Below are 25,554 nucleotides of genomic sequence, written 5' to 3'. Positions count from 1 at the left end.
TGGGATTTATCTCTTAAAGCATCTAAACGGCTTGTTCTTGTGTTTTAACGCGGCGTCAGAATGAGTTTTATTATGACGATCGATTAGTCTTTCCGCTCAAAGCGTGTCACCGGCGAAGTAAAGATTTTAAGATTCGTTTGCACCGAGCGTCAAACGGCAGAATGAAAGGACTTGAAGCAGTTTTGTTGTGAAGCTCGATTTACAGAAAACTACGTATACAGTCTGTGTGTGGTCATAATAATAATCCACCTGTGACGGGTTGATTTCTCAAAAAAAAAGCCACTTTCTTCTACGTGTACTTTCTAGCGTCTGACGGATGTTTTCAGGTGTTATTAGTCCCTCTTTTGTGCTTTAATATGAAAAGCTGTATGGAAATAGAACAGAAGCCTCCTCTATCCCTTTCACTCTGCTGCTCTTCTGACAGAGGATTAAAGTGTCTCCTCTGTATAAATCTCCTTCCAGATTTTTTATTTTTTTCTCTCCACACTATAGTTTTCTCTCTTTTTTTTTTTCCCTGCCAGTCTTCTTTAAAAAAAAAAAAAAAAAAAACTACGACTCTTTGTTTTTCCTGAGTGGGAGTGAGCGCTCATGAGCCAAGTAAATATATTGGCAGGTGTGTTTATGGAGTGTGATTGTGCTGACGGTGAGTGACACTAAAGAGAGCTGCAGCTGAAGGCTTCGTCCTGCATTATTTAATCAACTGTGCACGCGCATGCTAATAAATCTGACACATCCTATGCGGCTCTTATTTAACGTCGCTGCATTTCTGTCATAAAGTTTAAAAAAAACAACTTTTAATCATTTAATCAATTAAAACAACCTCGTGTTCAGATGGCTGTCGGTATTGTTCTGTTGTTGTTTGGGTGAGAAAAGAAAGTGATAATTATTGATTGCAGTTTTTTTTTTTAAACATTTTTTAACAGTAGTTTTTCATAATCAGGTGTTTGTTTTTTGTTAGAAGGTGTTTTTAATTATGTCTTAACAGATGAAATAGGCGTCACGTTCATTTCTTGCTTCTAATTGTAGTTTTTTCACACACTTTGTTCGTCTCAGGTATTTTCTAAACGCGACACATTTGCAGAAGCGGTGCACGAAGCCAGAGCTGCATATGGCTTTCCAGTAATTGATAATCCTGAAACCACAGATATGTTCAGGTTTTAAACTGTATATTTTAACCTGAATAGTTTGTTTTTGTGTTGTTCTTGTGGGAAATCTGTATGTTTGTTCAGGAAAAGAAAAACGTTAGTATTTTTAGTTTTAGCTGCAAGGATTTTCCGTCCTCACTCGTGATGTGATGCATTGTTGGAGGCCAGCGAGATCCACATTGTGCTTGTTTTGTTCCTCTCAAATTCGTTTAATGTAATTAACACATTCTTCCTCACTGTGGGCTCGTTTTTGATTTGAAGTCCTGCACCTCTATGGAAGCGGCACCACCGTGACGAGAAGAACGTTCAATTTAAAGCTGAAAAACAAAAGTAGAAATGGAAAAAAAAATGTAATATAATGTCCAACGTTTTTCAAATTTGTTACCAATGTTGGACAAAATGGTGACTCGACATCCAACGGACATTTCTATGGACATTTTTACAACTTGTTCATTTTGTAATTTTCTGTTCAGTTTTCACTCGAAAAAATTAAGATTTGTCACCGTACTGAATCTAATTAGCTCACCTGAATGCTGTTTTTAAGCCATTTATTTATTTGTTCAGTCATTTTATGTTGGCGGGCTGCATGGTGGCTCGGTGGTTAGCGCCGTCGCCTCGCAGCTAGAAGGTCACCGGTTCATGTCCCGGTGAGGACACCCGGGATCTTTCTGCGTGGAGTCTCCATGTTCTCCCCGTGCAGCGTGGGTTCTCTCCGGGTTCTCCGGCTTCCTCCCACAGTCCAGAAACATGCTGAGGTTAATTGGTGATTATAAATTGTCCGTAGGTGTGAATGTGAGTGTGCTTGGTTGTCTGTCTCTAAGTGTAGTCCTGTGATAGACTGGTTACCTGTCCAGGTGAACCTGCCTTCACCCTGAGTCAGCTGGGATAGAGGATTAAGGTGTAGAGATGATGGATGGATTTCATGTTTGCGCTCGTTTTTTATTCGTTTTGTTTTGTTTGTTTTGTCTCCTGAATACTGTAAATTTCACGATTTTGAGGTTGGATTTGGTGAACTGTTCCTCACTCATGATCAGTTCACAGATAAATCCAACGTCAGTCATCGATTTGTTCCATTTTTATAGTTTGCAGCTGTGATAGATGCAATCCAAACCAGCAGAGTGGCTCCTTTTGACCAAATCTCTGCAAATTTTTGGTGAATTCTTAATCGAGACACGAAGAATGAAGCGATTTTGATGAAATATCACAGTTTTGATGTTAGATTTGGTTAATTTGTGGAAAATGCGACGAGTCTTACGGGTTGATTTGTTGAAGATAACGTGCCTCTAAAGCTCGTCACTGGGTTTGGGGAGTCAGAGGGTTAATTAATGTTAACTTTTTAAGTTTCCCACCCAGAACCCGAGGCTGTCTCTCTCTTCCTCCTGTCGGCCTCTTTACCTCAACCACCAAACGTTTTTCCACAAACACCTCCGGTCTTTTTTCCGAATGCGGCCTCGAAGCTCCGCCGGCCGGTATCAATGGCTGCAGCGGCCGGAGGAAGCCTGACGAACGGACGGGTTTTGTGCAGCAGATGGATGCAGCTGCGCTACAGAGGCGGCGTGTTAAAGTGTGCGCCTACTGTACATGGTGGCTTTTTGTTTGTGTGTGCAGCCTGCGTGAAGGTGAAGCCCAGCTGCCGTAATGTGAAGTGTGTCCTCAGTCGGCTGCTGCAGCCTCACCGCTCCTCCTCCTCCTCCACCTACAGTTAGACTTTTTATCAGATAATTTATTTAGCACAGATGGCCCTGAGACGTGTGCGTGTTTCAAATGCACGAGTACAGCTTCTCCAGACTGGGTTTCAGCGCGGCCAGAGCTCTCAGGTTTCCACGCTGTTGAGCGTTTGTTGCTGATGCGACTCGTGTTTGAATGCGTCTTTTAAAAGACATAATGGAGGAAACGCTCGGCTGCTGCAGCGTGGGCGGAGAAGGACAGTCGCACGTCGTGGGCGCAGCGGCCCGTGAATAACGGGAATTATGGTCCGAAGTCCTGGCGACAGAAATCTGCTGACACCAGAGCGGTCAGTCGAGGACGAGACGGAGGGAGGAGTGTTTGCCTGCGCGTGACAAGGGCGCAGATAGCGCTCTCCATTACGTGTGTTGATAGTCGATAAGAGCATCGGCGTCGAGAATTTTCTATGAATCTCACCGTAGCAGGTAGCGGTGGACCGTCGGCGTCGCCAGATGGACGGCTGCTGCATTTTTAAAGAGGTTAAGTGTGTTTCTGTGCCCAGAGGTGTCGAATGATTCAGACAGCCAACGTCAAAGATACGCAGAGCCTCACAACAGACGTGTGATGTAGCACACACGGACAGGTTGTGTGTGATAACGACGCCTGATTGGCTGCAACATATGCCACACCTGCCACTACATGTGATCTCATGTGCACGTACGCTACGTCAACACCTGCTCCTGCACCGAGCTGCCCTGAATTTGCACTTCCTTCATCCTGCCTCCTGCCCTCACTGATTGGACGATACCCCGACGCGGTGCTCCAATCAGACTGCGCTGCTGGATTGTGTGTTTTCTGGTACTCGGGTAGATCATGGCTGTTCCAGAAAGACATTTTGAGTATCGCTGTGCTGTTGCATGTATGAGTTTGGTAACCTGGTTCTGTTCAGAAACTCTGATTTAAATCAGCAGTAAGAAGAGCCTCCCTCTAACTGACTCTTTCCTCTCTGAGCCACTCAGAGTCTCAGCTGATGGAAAATGTTTCACCTGTTGATCTGTACGTTACTAAAGCCTCAGAATGAAGCCGTGGAGTTACAGTGTTTAGTTTTAGTTGAGTCCACTAACACAAAGAAAGTCAAACTTGCTCCGTAGAACGACCCTCAGATGTCGGGGGGCCACCTTTTGTTGTCATGTTTGTTTGATAAGCACAGCTGAGTGAGCGCAGGTTTAATTTCATTTGCTGTTAAGATAGAACATGTAAACGGGTTTGAACGCTTCTATTTAGAAGTTTTCTTTTTGTTTATCTTGAATTTTGGGTTGTCCCGATTGCTACGAGTCATTTAATATTTAGCATCTGTCCCAATCTGGTGCCATTTTCCTCGATGGTAAGCTCTTCAAGTCTTGTATATTATCTACAGTACCTGGTTGCACCACCAGATGGAGCCACATTCTCTTTAATACTGTAGTGAGCAGAGGAGGTTAGCAGTTGTGTTTTGTGGAGGTTCTTTGGCTTTGTGTCCTGTGCCTTTGATTTTTTTTACTCATCCGTCTGGTTGTGTACAGTTCCTTCCCCCCCAGAGAGCCGGGTCAGTACAACACCTTACAGTTCAAAAGGTATCCGGCCCTGTGCATCGGTACGCTTTGTATGTTGTAGTTGGTGCGCTGGAGCAAGACAACTTTAATTTGTTTTCACCACAGGACACCATGTTTTCATTCGGACGTCTTAAAAACCGCCACATATTCATGTCTTTGCTTCTGGACTCGTTGTGTTTCCCTCTTTGAAATCTTTATAGCGTAACTTGTGGACGACACGAGGAAAATTCAGAGCATTTCTAAATATGTTCCTCTCCGGTCACTGATTAAACCCCTTAAAACCTTATCGCTTTATATCGAAGTTACGCTGTAAAACTACTCTACGCTTCACAGTGGCAACTTGTTTTATTGGAATAATTCAGTCATACGTGACGGAAACAGATTCTGAAACAGATGGAAAGTTTCCCGGATTGGTTCTTCAGGTTTGTTCTGTAGGAAACCCCAGAAGTCTGAATTTGCCAGAGCACCGACTGCTTCTGTAGCTCATGAAATATCTTCTAGCGTGTAAAAAAAAACATGTTAAAAAGGTAATAAAAGTCGATTTTTACCTTCAAGAACCGGTTAACTTTGACGTTTTGTTGTTCCTCATCCGGTTCTGTTCGTGTGAGTCACGGCACACGAGGCATCGGACCGTTTAACGCTCCGGGTTCTGCTGTTATCTGACTGGGCCGTCCTCCACGCTTTCGCTCCCGGTAACACGCTGACATCACATCTTTCATGCTCAGAGAATCGGCGATAAAACCCTCGAAAGAGAAGAGACGGAGGGGGATTTACATCACAATCCGAGCCACCTACGAGCGCGTTTTTAATTTTGTCCTGAAAAAGGCCGCGTGCCCGAAAGGAAACCGCCGACGAACGAGATCGAAACACGTCGAAAACATCTCATTTTCCCAATCAGTGGAAGCTGAACTTTTATTTCACCGTTGCACTCCAGCTACCGCACAAGCGGCGTAACGGGGAAACTAATGAGTGTGCATCCTCATTACGCCGCTGCTTTGTGTCGAGGAAGAACCAAGAAAAAAAAAACAACAATATTTAGAGGATGAGATGTAAATGTGGAGGCAGGAGCGTTTGTGGTAATCTTTTTTTCTTCGTATTTTCTACAGCCGCTGCCTCCCGTACGTCTCCCCAGGACTCGCTCTAATCTGTCACAAGCAACGAAATTAATTATAGCATGCTTTTATAAGCTTATTAAAACTGTGCTCTCCTCCCTCCCCCACCTTTTTCTCTTTGCCCTTTTCCGTTGGCTTCTCTTGCATTTGATCCTTCTCCTACCCTCTTCTGTTGTTGTTTCCATCTATTCCCGTCACACCGCTTGCTCCCTTCGTTTGTTTGTTTTCTCGACTCCTAACTTCACTCCCAACGTCCGTCCTTTCTCCTGTTCTGACGTCCTTTCTTGTTTTGTTCCTCCTCCAGGCCATCGATAAGTACTGCAGGGTGAGCGGCGGTTTCTCGGGGGTGAAGGACGTCTACTCGTCCAACCCGACCTACGACGACGTGCAGCAGAGCTTCTTCCTGGCCGAGACACTCAAGTAAGCTAATGTGTTGATTAATTGGCGCGATCTGTGAATCATCTGTAATTAATTAATCACTTTTGTGATTAACGCTGTGATTTGGTGGGCGGGTGGGTGGTGGGCCCGCTGATTGAAGGGACTCGTCAGCGAAAAAGTGATTGCAATAATCACTTGTTCGTGCTTTACCTCTTTACTTCTAAAACGAAAAGTGTTTTCAAAGGTAAACGTTGAGCTTGTCTGCTGGAGTTTTGAAGCTGATATTCTTGAGATATATGTTAGATTTATGTTAAAAAGCATCGTCACCTTTCTAGCAATCCATCTCACAAACTAGTTAGTAAATTACTATCAAGACAAAGTTTAACTCGGCACCACTGTCTGCTCTGCTACATGTGCTGTCGATACCAAGCTTAATGGAGTAAGGAATACAGGTATCGATGATTCGGCCGATATTCTTTAGATATGTGTTAGATTTATGAAAAAAAACATTGTTTATTACCTTTCTAGCAATGTAGCTCACAGACTAGCTAGCAACTTAGCATGAAGACAAAGCTTGACTCCGCACCACTGTCTGCTCTGCTACATGTGCTGTAGATACCAAGTTTAGTGGATAAGGATGCTGGTATCGATATTTCTGCTAATATTCTTTAGATAGGTTAGACTTATGTTATTTACCAGCAAAGTATTTTGCACACTAGTTAGCAGCTAACTCTAAAGACAAAGCCTGACTCCGCACCACTGTCTGCTCTGCTACATGTGCTGCAGACAGTACTAAGGGTGTAGAACCCATGGAGTCAGAGCTGCTCTTCTTCACAAACTGTGATCGTAAGAATTAAGGAAACTAATATCTTTTGTATTCTGTTCCATAAAAGTAAAGATACGCCGATACCGACATATCTGTGGCAGGCTGATGTCTGCCAATAATATAGAACAAACCAATATATCGATCAGGCTCTAATTTTAACTATAAAGCAGCAATAAAGAGAAGTTATAATATCTGAAGTCGTCCTTCTGTATTCAGCGAGAATCCTTCAAACTTAGTCCCTGGAAAGTGTTTCCTTCCCTCGGTGCGCTGAAGAAAAGTTTGCAGTGGTGTGTTGAGCTAATGTGTTCTTGCGGCGTTCTTCAGAAGGTAATAACAGGTTAACGCGCCGCCATCTGTTGTTATTTCCTTCTATTAGAGCCCTTTTGCTTTGAGCACAGTGGGACAGCATCAAGCTTTGTTCGCAGCTACGCAATGTTCCAAAGTCTGATTAATGCGAAGGGCAGCTCCGGTGTCTCTGTGGTACATCATCACCACTGATGGATGAAGGAAGAGGAGGCTCTGACTGCAGCCTGTGACCCAGAAGGGGAAGTGAAGGCTAACGTGGCTCTCTGGTTCCCTCTGCTGGCGGCTCTGTGGCTGTCCTCCTGGTGTTGGACTGTTTACATGCAGCCTGATGGAGCTCGGTGGTTACTGTCAGTCACAGCCCGACGGGTCAAACATAATCATAAAACAGAGGTTTTATTGGCCGCCCTGTCACCTCCTGTATTAGCATGAAGCTACTTATCAGCCCTCCGTTTTCAGCTTTAATGTGTCGGAAATTAACACCCACAAAGCATCAAATGCCAGTAAAATTTGTCTTTGGTGTACGAGTCGTTAAAGGTCAGCCGCCGCGCTGGCTGGTAGCTCTGAGACGATGACATTTCACAGCCTCGGCCTTGTGCAGCCTTTGGTGTCTGTCTGGTGTCGGGCTTTGTCCCTGCTGGCCGCGAGCCAATCGCCTCGCGGCAACGCAGCAGCTCGGCGTCAAACCGGCTGCTGATTGGCTGCAGCATCCCAACGTCCAGTGAGAGCTGCAAACCAAGGGAGCAAGTTTTAAATCTGGTTATTTACATTCTTGTGCTCTGACGTCTGTGCACAAAAATCGACCAAACACATGCATGTAAATGTTTAAGGAAGAGAATTTAATTACATTTCCTCCACAGTGATCTCTATATATTCATATCTTCATACATACATGAGCACATGTTCTGCACAAAGCAGAAGAAGTTGCAGAAGTCGTGAAAACACCCGTGAGTCACGTCTGACTGTTGTTCAGTCAACTTCTGGGGAACTTATTTGTTAACAGGAACAATGAAAGTAACAACAACAACCTGATCTTCCATCATGTACTAAAGTAAGAAGAGGACGAGGCACCAGCGAGTCCGGCTGTTAGTGCAACAGACTAAAACAGTGTCGACACAAAAACATCTTTTAAAAAAGGGTCTTTTTTTTTTATAGATTTAAAAACATGGCTTTAGCTTCTTCATGAAAAACAACAACTAAAACCTACATCAGCGACGGCCTTTATGATGAGATGCAAATGAAATCCCGAGTGCATCACAAATAACAAAGCCACCTGGCCCAGGTTGCCGTAGCAACGCACAAACACGGCACACGGCGTGCAGGTAACCGAGGACTCCCGCATCCATAAACCGTGGGTTTGAAAAGACGGCACAGAGCCGCCTTCCTGCAGCGAGCTGGGCGCATGGAAATCAAGCTGCACAACAAACACTGTTCATCACCTGGAAGAAGTTTTGTGGTGAAAATTTCCAACGAATGTTCATTTGTTCTGCACTGTGCATGCAAATGACCCCACATGTGACTGAAACGAGCTGCTTTAACCCCTGAACCCGGAGCAGAGTCACGTTTTCACTCACTGTGGGTTCATTCTGCACGGCAGCAAACAGAGAGTTCAAAGATGACAGTAAATCATTAAAAAAAAAAAAACAAGTAGATTTTTTAATTTATTTTTGAGTTACAAAAACATTTCAAACCAGGAATCAACATGTGCAACAATTTTCCATTTTTTTTGTTTTTTACTAATAATTAAAATCAAATAATGACTCAAATGTTTTCATCTCCTTCCATTAAAGAAAACACAAAAGTCACTCAAATAACTAGAAACTGAAAAAAGTAATAATAAATAAAAATTTGCTAAATTATAATTTAGTGAAATAAGACGCTGGTTTTGAATTGTGGTCGAAAAGAAAACAAGAAAAAAAACCTGTCCCAGACAAATGAGAGCCCTCTGCTGATGAGCAGTGGACCAGAACACCTGTCAACAGGTGCAGAAGTCTGACTGAGAGTTACAGGAAACACCTGATGATGGCAGTGATTGGCTCAAAGGGTTGTTCAACTAAATATTAGTTTACTGGTCCCATCATGCTGGTTTTACTTTTGTCAATTTCAACTTACTCCAGTGATTGTCTTCCTTCTTTAATGGGAGGGTGAAGAAATATGAGGACGACTGAACCCACTATAGATATTTAACTACCTACATTTTTCAGTGTTTGCCTTTAGCTCTAGTAAAAGTATTTCACTGTGCTGAATGTATCGTCCAACACTTTTTAAACAGGCTGCGTTCATCGCATCGACCAATATGTTTTATTTGACTCCCCGTCCTGCTCGTTTGCTTCGTCTCCTGCAGTTCAGCCCAATAATCCCTGATTTTATGTCAGAACGCTTTTTGTGTTTTTGCAGATTCTGTTGAGCGCGAGCGGTTTATCGTTGGGGGAATTCTAACGATCACCATTTTAAGCTGAGAGTCCGTTCATGTCTGCGATGAACTCTCACACGAGGAGCGTCGGGAAGCCGATGAACCGACGACGGTTTCTGCTTCTTGCTGTGTTGAACGCAGGAAACCTGATGGTTTATTAAACGTCAGCCGCTGGCGTCTGAAATAGAAATGTTAAAAATGAGGAAGGTCAGACGTAACTTTGCTTTTCTTCCTCCTCACCCTCCCTCTCCTCCTCACACCCTCTCCTCCCCCGTCCACCACCCTCAGGTATCTGTACCTGCTGTTCTCCAGCGACGACCTGATGCCGCTGGAGAGCTGGGTCTTCAACACCGAGGCTCACCCGCTGCCGGTGCTCCACCTGGGCAACATCACCCTGCCGGGCAGCGAGCCGGCTCAGCGGTAGACGGACCGGACCTCCCGACTCGGCCGCGGCACTGAGGGGGGGGCGTCCACCCGCCTGCCTGCCCCCCCCACAAAAAAATAAACAAACAACAAAAACAAAAACAGAACACACCCACCAACAACACCGGACACACTTACATTCAGACTCTCAGCTGCTTTTGAAGGGCAGAGAAACGCTCCGGCACCGATCGAGTGAGAGGACTCGCCAGCCGACTCTCTTCTTCTATGTTTTACTCCTTGTGTCTTCTCTGCTGAAATCAGGAGGACGGTGGGTGTGCCGCCTCACGTCTGGCTTGAATCGACTCTTTCCTCTGACGGACGGACGGACGGACGGACGGACGGAGCTCCAAACCAGAGGCTCGATTAGGGTTTTTTTTGTTATTATTTTTAGTCTTTATTTGACCAAACTTTGAGCGGACTCGAGCGCCGAGATGGGATTTTGTGAAGGATTAACGCAGTTCGACACTGTGCCGACCGAGTTTTGTTTTTCCAGGCAGACAGACAGACGCGAGGACTTTACAGGGTCTGTTGATGAGACGTGGTATTTTTTTTTTTTCGTCGTTGTTGTTTTGGACGAATCGTTAACGGGGGGACACAGGGTCGAATCAAAGCCCTTCGCTTCTTCTCCCCGACCCGAGCCCAGTTTAATCGGATGAACTTTGTCCCGGAACTTTTAGCGGATGGTCGCGAGTTCGGGAGCAGACCTCACCTCCTCTAAATCCTCAGTTTTCAGACGAGCGGACCATCGTAAGCGGATCAGCAGCGACCCCAGCAGGCCTCCAACACTCCCCAGACGACTTCTCCATTCTGCTGCTACTCCACTGGATGCTGCTTTTTTTTAAGCTCCACAATCGTCTCCTGTCCTCTTATTTCCCGCCTTTTTTTTCCCGCCTTTTTTTTCCCCCCTCCATAAATCGCTTCAGATTATTTTCAGATTGCGAGGCGACGTGTGGAAGTTTGTGTTTGTGTGGCGGTTAAAAAAAAAAAAGCTGTAGATGATTTGTTTGTGCACTTTGAAAGACTATGAAGACGAGGACAGCGGAGGTGTAGCACTGAATAAACGAAGGCCTTCTCATGTCCCACTGCTGAGCTCCACATCATCAGGTGCCACCAACATTTCTCTTTCTTCCCGCTTTGTTTTCTACTTTCACCATCTACTCTTTTTTTTTTTTTCCAAGCTTCTGTCGTCTACTTTAACCTCTACCTCCGTGAAAACTCCCAAAACAACCTGGAGGCCTTTAGTCTCGCAGTTCCTACAAGACTCTGAAATAATGTAGAAGTTTGGTTTGAGAAAATTTAGTCTTAAAATCATGTTTTCAGCTTCAGTTATACGCTCCGGTCACCTGATAGATTTACTGTATGCAGCTGCAGACGTGATTCGTCTCATCGTCCGGCTTTAAAATATCGACGCAAAATCACCAAACAGAGCAAATAATAATTGTTTTTTTTAATACATTTTGAAATGCACACGCTCTGCTGAGACTTTGTAAATTCTCTTTTGGAGGTCACATTAATTAACCCGCTTTGTATCCTGCAACATATCAAGATTTTGTTGTTTTATAGCTTAAAAAAAAAACTTTAAAAAAAACAAACTGAAACCGTTCCTTTTGGTGAATTCAGACATTTGACGTGCTTCGACTGATTTATCGAAAAGTCACGAAATATTGGAAGCAGGAAAGAGACAAAAACTCGAGCACGGTCATAAAATATCATATAAAAACCAGATTTGGTTCCAGTTTTAGATGCTATAAAGAAGCTAAAAGCCTAATTTCGATAGTCCGGCGTCGACTTTAACCGTCTCCTCTCAGCTGAATGAACCATATCCGAGGCAGGTCGAGATGCTGACCGAAGGAAAATCATCTTTAGGTGTCCGATTGTTATGAAATAACGTCAACCTTTGATTAATCCACTGTTCAAAATTAACAAAAAAACAGTTTTTTTGTTATAAAATCCGTTACACTTTGCTGTTCCTGTGATTCTGGTGTCTGTTGTTCATATGAGCCAAATGTTTTCCATTTTATTTTAATGTTTTCCAGCCAGTCTAAGAGGACATCTACGAACTCGGTCGCAGTTTTTACACCACATTAGCCCATTTCTAAAAGTACAGACGACGAGCGAGAGAGACGTTTAAAGTGTCGTTGATGTGAAATTAAACCTCTCGTGTCCAGATTCTTCATATCAACCGTCTGCTTGAGGTGAGGACAGAAACCGGAGCAGAGTTCGACGGCGACATCTGGTTTTTAATGCAGGCGGGAAGCTGGAAAGTAGCACAAATGAAGTTTGTTTCTGACGTCTTGTCGCCTTATTGTCCAACGCTTTGTGTTTTGTGAGGCATCACTGTGATGTAAATTCCTTTATGTTGTTTCTGTTTGCACACACGAAACAGGCAGACGGTCTGAAAGCAGAACCGACTCCTACGAGGACGAGAAAGCCGCTAACGTTTAGTTTACCGCCACGTCAATCAAAAAATACAACGATGCTTCGTTCTGATTTCTTTATTCAAAATTCACGCTTATGTCCAAAACTAAATGTGCCGACGTGATGAAGTTCTGCTAACCGGCTGATTTAACATTTAATCTGGAGCTGAAAGTTCATCGTTTTCTCCTGACCGTATTGAACACTGTGACTAATCAGGATTGGTTGTGATGCAACAGGAAGAGCTCATCAGCTGGAGTTTGCGGAGGACGAGAGCTTCTGTAATTAGAGATTTGTCGTCGTCTCCAGACGTACTCGTGGACCATCGACGACGTCTGGATGACCAGAAGGTTCCCATCGCGTGTTGACTTTGTTTTCAGCTCGGTTGCAGCGTCCTTTAACTTCCACTTGTTGTATTTTTGGACATAATATCAGAATAAAAATATCTGTAGTTATGTTCGGACGAAGCAGAAATCCACTTTAAGATATCTACAGCAGCTTTACGACCAGTTCCAGTTTATCCAGAAACAACGATGAGCTGAAGTTCCGACTCGTCAGACATGAAGTTAGAACTCGTCGTTGGTCCTGGAAGAAAGATGACGGATATTTAAAATGTCCTCTTTGACTAGAACTATCTGGAACACATATCCAGTCGAGCTATTAAACGCTAACGCAGCTTTCCAAACACAACAGATTTCAACTGATCAACGTCGACAGTTGCTCTGTAGCTGCTCGTGTTTTGACTCGAAGCGTCGACGGTTGATTGGAAACGGGCTTAACTTTTTGACATTTCCTTCACTTAGTTGGGTTTTTCACAGCTTTGACCAGGAGTCGGGTCGAGCTCGCGTTAAATCGGCTGCGATCCCATCAACACATTTAATTTCCTCCCCCTCATCCGTCCACAATCATTTCACCTGAACTCCGGTCCGCTGATGCAGTACGGTCCCGGCTTGGCCCCTCCCCCAGTCTCTGACATCACACCGACATCATCACCTCCACATAAGGAGGAAACCTGGGCGGCCGTCGGGTCGCTGGGAGTGACGTTGATTTTGAAAACTGAGTGTTCTGTATTTGTATTTTTACTGAACTAAAATAAAAAAAACAGAAAAGAAAACAAATAAAGTTAAACTATCTGTAAATATGTTTAAAACTGAGACACAAATTCAATAAAGATGTTATGAAAAGTGATCAGAAAACGAGAGCAGATTCTTTGTTTGAACTTCGTGTGATGTTGAATCTGGTTTGTTTTTATTTCAGCTTTTATTGTCACTTGTTATACACGATTTTAACTCTTAATTTAATCAACACGGGGCAATTAAATTAAAGATAGCACCCTGTGTAGTTGTAATGAGGGTGGAAATTAGCTATAGAGACCAAAACTGTTTTTATTCAAGGCTGTAAACGTGTTTATTTCTGCTGTAAAGTCTGATATTTTAACATGGAGGTCTATGAGGATTGAGAGTCTGCCTCAAGTGGCCATTTGGGGAACTGCAGTTTTTGCCGCTTTCGGTTGAAATACCAGCAATATTCATAAAATTCTGTTTACTTCCAATTCTGTTTACTTCCAGCTGTACCTGATGGTAGATGCATACCTGGTGAAGTTAGCATCACGGTGTTAGCATGCAAGCATTAGCATTTAGCTCAAAACATTGCTGTTCCATATGTGACCCCACAGAGCTGATAGTGTGGCAGCAGAACACTGACTGGCCGACAACGGCTTCTCATTTTAGTCTAGATGAGGTCAATTTATTGACGAAGTTTAGAAATAGGCCTGATTGAATGGAGCCAATAAGAACCAGATCAGGACAGCAAACCTCCATTAAACACGAGGAATATGTGAATATCTCCAGATTAGTTTAGATTTAACGTCAGCTTTGTTCACATGTGTTTGACAGAATAAATGTGTCCGACCGGCGCGGCGGCTCACATGCTAATAAGCGTCTTTCCTTTGTGGTGGTTTTGGTTATTCTCGGACTGTTTCTTCTCAGAGCTAATGCCTTTTTAATGCCCCGTTCGCCGCCATCGCACTTCTCTGGCTTCGTCTCAACACGCAGCGAACACAAGAAGTCATCTGTTCTCGCTGTGCTTCAGCTGAGGTTTTTATTTAGCAAATGGCTGTTATTCTAACGAAGCTATCGCAGCGAGTATCAGCTCAAACGCGCTCGGTGTTGCTGAGCTCGGAGTCGTTTTCCACATGAAGTAAATCAGCCAGCGTGAGGTCAGCTCTTCCCAACACAGTGGTGCCCTTTCCTTCCTTTTCTCTTTGTTGTTGGAAGGACTCGGGATGGAGAACAGATCGTGTTGTTCTGTTGTTGTGGAGCAACTTTTAACAGAAGATCATCAAGTAAAGGTTTAGTCGGATGCTGTCATCGTTTTGGGGGAAATTTGGCGGCAGAAAGGCGGCAAATTAAAGGAAAAAATAACAAAGTCAATATAAAGAAATGTCCATGAAATCCATGCAGGGGAGTCCAGATGGAAACAACTGTTTGAACAACAATGTGATGATTTCTGGGAGTGTGCGTCCATCACTGGGTTCATATTTGTGTTTTTGAGTGAGATAACTAAACAGCTGTTGCACCGATTGCTCTAAAATTTGGTGCAACTGTTGTTTATTGAGTAGCGATGATGTGACGATGATGAAGAAATTCTCCACTGATGTTGGTTTTTTTTAAATTTATTGGAACAAGTACAACATGTCAGACGTCTGTGAGAGGAATTAAAAAAATCCCCCCCAGACCAACCTTAACCCCTGGCTTATATCGGGGAGGTGTTTACATGAGCGATGGACGTATGTGTTCGGTCCTACTGGGAGTCACATGCTCTGGATAATGTGACAGATTTTATCCTGAATGCTTTATTTATATATCTGTAAGGCCCGTAGTTCCAGGATCCAGACATGACCTTTCTGACCTGGGGACTCCAATCATAAACGATGATGATGCCACACAACCATTCGTTCCCTTCAGGGTCCCATCGGTGACCATCATCAGGTCCAACACCTGCGTTCAAAACTGAAAACCTGCTGAACCGATGATCTGACGCCGTCGGTTCACTCCGGCAGCCCAAAGAGCAGAAGCAGGTTCTTTATTATCTCCCAACTCGCTGTAAAAAGCTTGTGATTAAATGAAAAGTCCGATTGTTTGAGAAGCTTCGGAGGAACAGTTTAAACTGAAAGCTGTAGTTGGAAACGGAAAAAAGAAAAGAAAACGCCGTGAGCTGTCTTTTTGTCTTGTTGTTTCCTCTTTTGCTTTCTGAAGCAGGACTGCCTGGTAATTAATATCAAACCACCGATGACGCCGGTTTCGGACAAACACTGGCATCAGTAAAAACCTAATCTGGTTTGTGAGTCGGCAGGAAATTCAGCCATAAACGGCAGATATTTTATGGACATTTACACATTACATCATCACAATAAAACCTCCCGCCTCGGCCATGAAGCAGAAAATTACCACAACCAGGTTTCACAATGAATTAAACGACTGCAGCACTTGTTTTGGGTACAAACTACCATCATAAGCTCCAATGAATCCACTAATGTCCTCCTCTGTCCCTCCGTCAGACCAAACATGGCAGCGCCGCCGTCGGGTTTTATCGTCTCGCCGTTTGTTTGGCTGCTGAAGCTGCAGAGCGACGCCAGAATCTCCTCATAATAACGCTAAATGTTCGCTACGAGTGTTTGTCCCCAACGTGGTATTTCATATTCACCAGAAACATGAGCTGACGGTTGGTGTTTTTCCTTCCTCAGTAACAAAACTGAAACCAAAGTGACGTCCGTGTCGTGGTTTTATCCACCAGCACCTGAACGTCTTTGGTTTACTGTGAATCCTGTTAAAGCTCAGCGGCAGTTTTGGTTCGTTTGAAGTTTTGTTCTTGGACAGTAAAATACAACCAGGTTCGTTCTTAGGGTGGAAAATGTAAGACGTAATTCTGATTTTGGCTCCAATTATAAGAAATGAATGTTCATGATCAAGTCTGAGTCATTCCTGGAGTCTGAACTCTTCAGCAGGAACCAGCTGATTTGTGCGACATGATTAAGTTTAAATATTTCTGAATATTTCACACAAGGACCTGAATATATTTAGCCTCGATGGAAACACAACCGCTGGACGGAGTCTGAAGGTCGCTTTTCTTTCCGATGCGTGTCCAGAAATGTTTCCTGGCTCGCGGTGTGTTCGTGTCGGTGTGAAGGTCAACAGGTGTTTCCTGCTGCGAACTGCAAAGCTGTGACCCGGGCAGAGCCGATAACGGGGACGGGTCCCGTCCATCTGGCAGAACACTGATCGATGCTGCGTGTCAGGACTACTGGAGAGTTTGGAACCTGCTGCCCAGAATTATTCAAAATTTATTGTTTGGATTTATGGTCAACTTTTGTTTGACCAGCAACAAGATAGCAACTGACAAAAGAATATTTTTATGTTTGTTGTTTTGTTGTTGTTGTTGTTTTTGCATTTTTACAGAAAAATGCCATGTTCAGAATTAATCACATCACTTTGAATTATACATATAATATGAATTTGTCACCAATTTTGATTTATGTCTTTTTTTTCTTTTTTTTAAAACAACAAATTAACAAGCTATAAAAAGACGGTTTTATTTATTTATTTGCATTTTTAATGTTCGAAATTATTCAGATCACTTCATTGACACCAGTTTTAATTTATAGGGTTTTTTTGTTTGTTTGGTTGGTTTTTTTTGTTTTGTTTTTTGGACCAATACCAAGTTAACAAATTTCTTTATTTTATTTGGGATTTTTATTTTTTTAATTTTGTTTTTGCATTTTTACTGAAAATGCCATATTCAAAATTATTCATATCACTTTAAATCTAATTTAATTTGCCACCAATTTTTAATGATTTTTTTAATTTTTATTTTGAAGAAACAACAAATTAACAAGTTACAAAACACTATTTAATTGTTTTTTAGGAGGGTTTTATTTTTTTTTTATTTCCATTTTTTTACTGCAGAATTATTCACATTACACGAAATTATTCAGTTTCTAAAAATTGTCTCCAATTTTGATTTCTAGTGAATATTTGATTGACCAAAACCAAGTTCACAAGTTACAGAAGACATGTTCAGACTTATTCAATTAAAGTAAACTGACTGATGAGGTGGTTTACGGTTCAGGTGGTTTAAGGTTCAGGTGGTTTAAGGTTCCGGGTGTTTCCTTGGATCACTGAGAGAGAACGAATAAGTTTGGACGTGATGTTTTTGTGATAATGTAAAAAAAGACGCTAACATCGCCGCTAACGTCTGTAACGCGGTACTTCACCATCTTTAGTCGCTTGTTTACGTCGTTTCCAGCAAAACAAACCTCATGGTTCAATAAAAATCCTCTTTAAAGCCAAATGTAGGTTAACTGGAGACAAGCTGCTTCGCATTAGCTCATAAATACGTCCACATGGCTGCTTGTAGCCTCGTCAGACGTGAATGTGATCAGATCGCTTCATGTTCTGAAGCTATGTTTGTGATATGAGTAAAAATGAGAGTCTTGACAGTTTTTTAGAAAATCAGAAGATCATTAAACGTCTTTTAAATTCATCGGTATGCAGAGCTGCTGCGATCTGAGTGACTGAAGTCTGTGGATGTTGGAGGCGTCCAGAGAGATCAGGACTGATTCATAGTGAAGACCCGAAAAAAACAACATGAAAAGAATCAAGTCTAGTTCTGCCTTTAAACTGTTCTTCAGTAAACCTGTTGGTTCCTCAGGCTTCATCCATGTTTATGTGCAGTGTGCAATAAAATCAGCTATCAGCTGTTTATTTGATTTAAATAAATATTGGAAATAATAATGACTTGAAATTGGCCAAAATGACTCAAACCTTGTTTTTTTTTGTTTGTTTGTTTTTTGTTTTTTAAAGAAACAACTCAAGCTAAATCTAAATCACTTGAAGCTCATCCAAAATTACTCAAAACTGATCCTAAATACTTCAAGACCTGCCCAGACTAACTCAAACGAATCAAAAATGATTTAAAAAATGTCTCCTAATCTGTTCAAAATGACTCAAGATTGACCAAAATGACTTGAAACTCATGAAACATTACTCTGAAGTTGTACAAAATGGCCCCAGAACTGTCCCAAAAGACTCAACTTTGGAAAAAATACCCCAAAATTTGCCTGAAATAATTTGAATGAAGCAAAATTTGTCCAATGTGGCTCAAGATTAGTGCAAAACATCTCAAAATTCGTCCAAAATGACGCAAAAACTGTCCAGAGTTACTTCAAACTTGTCCAAAATCACCCAAAACTGTTGTCCTTCCTTCTTACCCAAAGGAAGCTTGACTTGGATTCATTCTTTGTTGTAGACATTTTGCTGTGTCAAGCTTTGAGACGACCGAAGTTGTTCATTGGCACCAGTTAAATAAAATTCAGTTTAAGTGATTCCAAAGTTGCTCATCAGAGAATAGAAAAGCCACAAAGAAAAACGTGAGTGGCATCTGCAGAAGCACTGACGTAGAGGGTGATGAAGTCTTTGCTCGCTCCTCGAATGTGGTTTGATTTTAATAAAAATGTGTAAAGTTCATCAGATAAAAAATTCCACCTGAGTTGTGTTCACGTGTTTCCTCATTAAAAATCGGCCGAGTTGAGAAGTTCTGCTCGTGTGTTGAGCTCCATGTCGCTGTTCAGGTTGATTCAGTCGTTCCTGAGTTTCTGTGATCGTCGCTTCATGTTGCCACAGAGCTCACGTTGTTGTACATCAACACACATTCTGCAGCGTCACAGCCACACAATCAGCCGTCCAGAAACAACACACCTCCATCAGTCAGGAAGTTTGTGTTCCCGCCAACATCTGTTCGATGTCAGCGAATCCTAATCAGTTATTTCCTTCTCGTTTATTTACCGCCTCTCAGATAAACACTCGGAGCTCGCAGGGCCGATGCGCTGAACGCCGTTGTTTTATTTTACAGACACTTTGCTTTGTTAACGCGATGGTTCGGACGTTGTCCCGTTAGCCTGGCTGTGTTCGACTGCAGCTCAGGAAGTCAGAGGTTTGGTCGTAATCCTGGATTAACTCGACCGTTTACACGAGGAAACAGTCGGTAGCTCTGAGCGGGGTTTGGTGCTGATGAGTCCGGATCGAACTGAGAGGTTTTAGTCCCTCTGAAGCCAAGTCAGGAACAAACCGGGTCTCTGGCAGGAACGCCATCTTCCTGAACAAGCCTCTCACAGAATTAATAATTATTATTATTATAAAACTGAGCGTCTGTTGTGGTGCTGCCGTCCTGACAGCTGTTACTGCTGCAGTTCCTCCTTTAATTCTATCGCTCGTTTCTTAACAGAGGTCTGATGCAGACCGGCTGGAGTCTCCAGCTGCTGTTGGGTTTTTCTTGCAAACTGTTGCAGATGTTGGATCTTAACACATGAGGGTGATCGATTACAATTAGGTCATAAATAATAACAAGAAGGCGGTAGAGATGAGAGAGTTTAATGCTGACTTGACAGTAAAAGTCACGAGCAGCAGTTCTGCTCTTCAGTTAAACATCGTTTGATCAGAACTTTAAACTTTCTCAAAGTAAAGTTGCAGTTTGTTCTCAAAGTTTATCCCCGGACCAGGAAGCAACACAAGAGAACAGCGTCTCCACCGAGTTCAGGGTAAATCCTGTTCGCCCTGTAAAGATAAGCGCAGTGTGTCACAGCTGCTGGTAAGTGATAGAACATTACACGAGTAGGAACCTGCTGCTGCTTGTAAATGAAACATAAACCAGTGCTGCTGTCTCACCAGGCTTAACAATGGCCAAGAAAAAATAATAATGACTTGAAACTCATCCAAAATGACTCAAGCTTGTCCAAAATACCTGAAGACATACCCAAAATAACTCAAATGTTTGTCTAATATGAATAAAAAATTGTCCAAATTGACTCAATTAGTCCTAAATGACTTGAAACTCATCCAAAATTATCCATAATTTGTCACCAATTGTCAAAAACTGTGCAAAGTGACTCCAGATTTGTCCAAAATTACCAAAAAAGTGGCAAAAAACACTCCAACTTAGTCCAAAATAACTCGGAATGTGTCCAGAAAGACTTGAAACTCATCCAAAATTATCCATGAATGAGCCAAAAACTATCCAAAAAGACTCAAGATTAGTCTAAAATAACTCAGAATTTGTCCAACATGACTTAAACTTGTCCAAAATACCTCAAGTTTAAACCCAAAATAACAAATGTTTGTTCAAAGTGAATCAAAAATTGTCCAAAAAGACTCCAGATTAGTCCAAAACAACTTGAAATGTGTCCTAAAGGACTCAAACTTGACTCTCGCAGAACAACTCAAATGTTCGTCCAAAGATGTCTGAAATAAATTTGTTCAAAATGACACCAGGTTTGTCCAAAATCATCCAAAAAGTGTCAAAAAAGACTCCAGGTTAGTCCAAAATAACTTGAAACTCATCCAAAATGACTCAAAATTTGTCCGAAATGACTTAAACGTTTTCAAAATACCGATTCCAGTTTGCTTTTTGTTTTGCACAAGCTACACATGAAGTTTATCTTTTAGAATGAAACCGTCTCATTGTTCTGGTAGAAGATCCACTGCTGGTGTCAACGATGAGGACGTTCAGTGAAAACATGACGATCTTTGTTCATTTCTTTATTCAGTGTTTGTCTTTGGGAAGATTCACATCATCAACCTGAGCAGCAAAGTTATCATTTCACTGATCATCAAACGTATTTTTAGGTGCATGTTCACGTCTGACGTTGGAACGGTTCATGGAAACAGCAAAATCTGGAAACAATAGGACGTTTTTGCACTCGTGGGGTGGTTTTGGACTCCAGACTCTAGGGTGCAACAAACACCAGGTGTTGTTGGTAAAGGTAAAGGGTTGGGTAAAGCAATTATTTGCTTAGTGACGTACTTAACAAAAAGAAAACAGGGCTGGTGGATGTTGCTAAATCAAAGAACCAAATAAAACCCAGCGAAGGCCAACAGAGTTACGGATCCAAACAGAAACAAAACTACTAAACTCCCTCGTCAGACTTTAACACAACAGCAACGCCCATAACCAACAAAAAAAACTAAAAACCGAGTGAAACGAGCAAAAACACAAGACAAGCAACTCCTAACTTGGCACGTCCATGCCAACATCCTCCCCAATGGACACAACAACACCAACAGAAGGCATCCAGCCAACAGTCCTCCAACGTATCAAACATTTACCTGATTGGCTGTTTCCACTTCTGTCGTTATCTTTGTCTTCAGATTGACTGAAACGTGTCCAATAGCAGCTACAGTGAAGGAATAACAATTCAGAACCATAGTTTTCTCATAGAGGTCCAAAGTTTGGTTTCTTCTTATTTGTGACATTTTATTTTAAGCTGGTTTTATGTTCAGCATCTTCTGCTCTGTTGACTCCAGCCATGTGTAGTGCAGCTCAAACCGCCACCTTCTGATTTCATGGTGTCGTTACTAGAAGTTCTACAAACAGAAGAATCTTCAGATCTGGTGCCCACACAATGAGGTTAATGGAAAAACTGATTTCTGAAACAAATACGGCCGACATGCAGACGAACCTCTTTTCTAAACGCTGGTAGTTTTGCACTGAGATCATCCAAAGATCAGCGTTTGATCCCACCACTCAATCACATGTTCTCGTTGCCGTTGGATCTCCTCCAGTCTTCCTGGATTTCTGTGGCTTCGGTAGAAAAACAGAGTTTCCCTCCACGAGGAAAGCGAAGCGTCGTCAGAGCCAAACACCAAAACGGCCCGGAAAGTTTCAAAGACTGGTCCGACAGAGTCCATATATCAGTCAGCTCCTTCTGCGCATCACCATTCAAAGCCGTGTTTCCACAGTTGAGCTTTTTGACATTTTTATTATTCACTCTTGCACAATATAAATATTTAGGAAGTGACTCTGTGGGGCGACATGAATCATCCTTCTGAAGAAGAGGAACGGGAGGAAACTTTCCCTTTTCATCTGCAGCCTGGAACATCGTAAAAGCGCCGCCGCCGAGCAGCGCTTGACCTTAAGACGGAGTTCGATGGCGTAGTAAAGAGAAAAGGAAAGTGTCCGCTGACAGCCGGGCCATGTCGGAGGAAGTTCAGAGCTTTTAATGGTCCGAGTGAGTCATCCTGCAAAGATTAGCGTGTTCTCATCAGCGGGGAGCTTTAATGGCCTCTCGTGTGTCGCTCTGTTTGCTTCGGTACAACATGTGCACCGAGCTGCGTGCCAATCAATTGTGTTTGTGAGTCTCCGTGTGTTTAATGTGTTAATGGCGGCGGCTGCTTAGCCAACCGTGAGCGGCGGCAGGTAGCAGGTAGCAGACAAACACCTGGTTCACAGCCGGAGGTGAACACGGAGGCGGCAGACGTCACGCTTCGTCTGTGGCGACGGTTTGTTCATCCGTCTGTCAGGAAGAGCAGCAACACAACAGCCGGAACAACAACACAGACACAAGTCCTGTTGGTCTGAACGCTGCTTTCTAAAAGAAAACACACACTGTTTGGGCCGTGAAGGGTTTCCTTCACTGATAGATGTTTACAATACCGCAGCTCATATCTTCTGTCATAACTTTGTGTATTTTGTAATTCACGCAGCCATTAAAAGTGGCTATAAGTGTAATAAATAAGACGTTAAAAAGACAACTTGGATTTAGGATTGGACTAAAGATAAGAGAAGATAAAACTCCTCGTGCCAGATGTTGCTGCTCAGCTCCAACGTTAGCTGTTAGCTTCAAACCGAGCTCCAGAAGTCTTAAACCTCCAGACACCACGTGGATGCTGTTTGGTTTGCTGTTAGCCAACATGTGGTGCATTCACTTCATACGGTGAAAACGGCTTGTTTACAGCTTTTATCCTGGAATCGTGCAAGAAAACACTTCGTCTGCACCACTGTCACAAAACCAACTGGTGTTTAAAAGTTAGTCCAACTAAACTCTAAAGTCAAAGTTTTGGATCCCAGCCTGTTCTAATTCCAAGGATCATGACTCATGGAGAGGAGAAGCCTCACGACTGTCCTGGAAAATTAGCATTTTGATGTCTTCTGTCACCAAATGCTGTGAGCAGGCTAAAGCCAGTCTCTACAAGATGGCGTTTCTGTACAGCGTGACTGCGTTCTCTGTTGCGTTTTGAAGGAAATTTATATTTACGTTTGTTTGTATTGAATCACTAACATGTTTCTAATCATTTGCTCCATTTTAGCCAACCAATCAAACGTTAGATGGGACTGATCACCATGGTAACCCAACGACTGGAGGAGAAGCTTCTAACAAGTTGTGAAAAAGTCGTTTTTTACCCCTCAAACTGGGATGTTGTTCCAAACTGGAACCAAGTTATTTGGATGCCGAAGTCTAACAAAGGAAGTTTTTTTGGTTTCTGAAGCCAAACAGGTGGTTTTTGTGCCTAAACATAACCGGAACCAACACAAGATAAAACTTCGTTATGAAACTGATTGTCTTCGATCTAAAACGTACGTGAGAACGCAGCTTATCTGTATGGGAACATGATTTTGTGGCGACAGGACTGGGGGGTAGTAACTCAGGGTGCGGTCTATTTCCTGGATAGCTGCTCTCTCCCACTTGTTTCTCTTCGGGCGCTTTAATGACGAGTCTGCAGATCTTCACTCTGTAATTTCTGTGGAGGTGTTTTCCTGTCAGCAGCAACTAAACCGCCCAACTCCGTCCTCTTTGCTCCATCCGTCGTCCCCCGTCTGCTTCTCGTCATGCGCTCGCCAAAGCATCAGATTTAGACGAAGACCAAAGCGGTTCCTGATTTAACCTCCGTGCAGGTTGTTCGGAGACGTCCGCCTCAAGCTCGACACCTCCGAGCCGAGCCGAGTTTTCCGGCTTTTAAAACGCAGAGTTCATCAGCAGAGATGTGGAGCATGAAGCAGGATGTGGGGTTAGCGAGATAACTTCAGGTTTAACTCTTACTTCAGTTTTATGACGGTGGTCTGGAGCAGATATTAGATCAAAAACACAGTCTAGAGAATTGTGTGATGCTCGGTTGGCGATTATTAAGAGGGGAAGGTAGGAGGAGACCTTTATCGACTCCCTTTGGTTTAGTCGAAGCCGCCTCCGTGTAGGAAACGAAACATCTTTGGGACAAAACGAGACATTTGAAGACGTCATCTGCTAATTTTCTAATATTTTCATTAATCCAAACAACGAACCGATGAATCGAGAGAATAATAATAAATAGAAATAATTGTCAGTTTCATTTACACGTCCGTCACATTTTCATAACAGCCGTTGTCGTAACTTCATCCTGAAAACTTATCCAGCGTGATGCGGCGACAGCAAGAACAGAAAAACTTAATCAGAAGAGATGCTTAGAAAGCCAGCAGCCGACAGTTTATAAAAGTTAGTTTGGTCCGGATTTACTAATCAGAAGGATTTCAGCTCTAAAGATGAAGTTTTTCTCAGAATCAACCTTTATAAGAGCAGAAATGTTTACAGATGAAAACCTGAATCCATGCAGACGACTGTGACTTACGTTCGTGCCTCCTTTCCTTCGGGGATGAACCTCAGCACACGGCCTGTTTTTGGCAGTTTTAAAACACTGTTCATATTTTTAGAAATCCTCATTCGTCACAGAGTGGAACCCATTAAAATAATCGGCTCTTTAACCGTTACAGTAGATTTACAGTCATCATTTCTGCAAAGTGTTTCTGGTCGAATCTTTTTTTTTTTGTTTGTTTTAGGTTTTCCTTCTGCTGTACCTAAAAAAACAAAAGAAAACAGGCTTTAATACCTAAAATGGAAATGTGTGTGATGCCATGCTGTTCACTCTGTTTTATGCCGTTCGCTCCCCTGCTGGAACTACAGCGCTGATTTATTGTATGTAATGATGCCACCTCCGTGCATTCGTCACCGAGGTAACATCAGGGCTGATGTGCAGAATAACTTCTGGTTCGAGTGTCCTTCGCTCCAAAGGGAATCTAAATGCCACCACTTACATGATGTGGTTATAGTTAGAAACAGACTTCTTCTTCCTGGAAGGTCAGCTCTGGAGGAAAATGTTTTTATTTCTGACCTTAACTCTGCTCAACATCTCCACACATGTGAGCTGGACTTTATCGCCCGGCATCAGAGTCGGACCTCGCTAATGTTCCTGTGACAGAACAGGAGAAAATATCCACAGTCTGCTTCCAGGAGCTTGTGGGAAGCCGGAAACCAGACGTGTTGAAGCTGTTGGAGCTGCAGAGTGATGCTTGTATGTTTAGAGTGAGAGGTTCAGCAAACATGTGGATTTACTGTTTAGGTTTTCATGTCCTGTAGCAGCAAAATGAGCTGAAACGCTGTGAAGGTCCCACGTTGTTCCCCTCCTAACACAGAAAGTCTCAC

The 25,554-nt window shown here is 42.8% G+C and overlaps 1 protein-coding gene across 1 annotated transcript in view; it reads left to right on the top strand.

The window, feature by feature from the left end:
* The window catches only part of LOC103372771 (mannosyl-oligosaccharide 1,2-alpha-mannosidase IB-like), a 40,451-nt gene extending 26,983 nt beyond the window's left edge, over positions 1–13,468 (top strand). Inside the window, exons 7-8 of the mRNA XM_008302492.1 lie at positions 5,819–5,934; positions 9,723–13,468. Of these exons, the coding sequence (XP_008300714.1) occupies positions 5,819–5,934; positions 9,723–9,858 (252 nt within the window). The 3' untranslated portion in view covers positions 9,859–13,468. The remainder of the gene's footprint in view (positions 1–5,818; positions 5,935–9,722) is intronic.
* The last annotated feature ends 12,086 nt before the right edge of the window (positions 13,469–25,554 follow it).

Source organism: Stegastes partitus, unplaced genomic scaffold, assembly GCF_000690725.1.
Source record: "Stegastes partitus isolate 25-593 unplaced genomic scaffold, Stegastes_partitus-1.0.2 Scaffold1823, whole genome shotgun sequence".
Classification (NCBI taxonomy): Eukaryota; Metazoa; Chordata; class Actinopteri; family Pomacentridae; genus Stegastes; species Stegastes partitus.
Note: the sequence above shows the minus strand (reverse complement) of the source record. Positions and strands in the feature narration are given on the sequence as shown.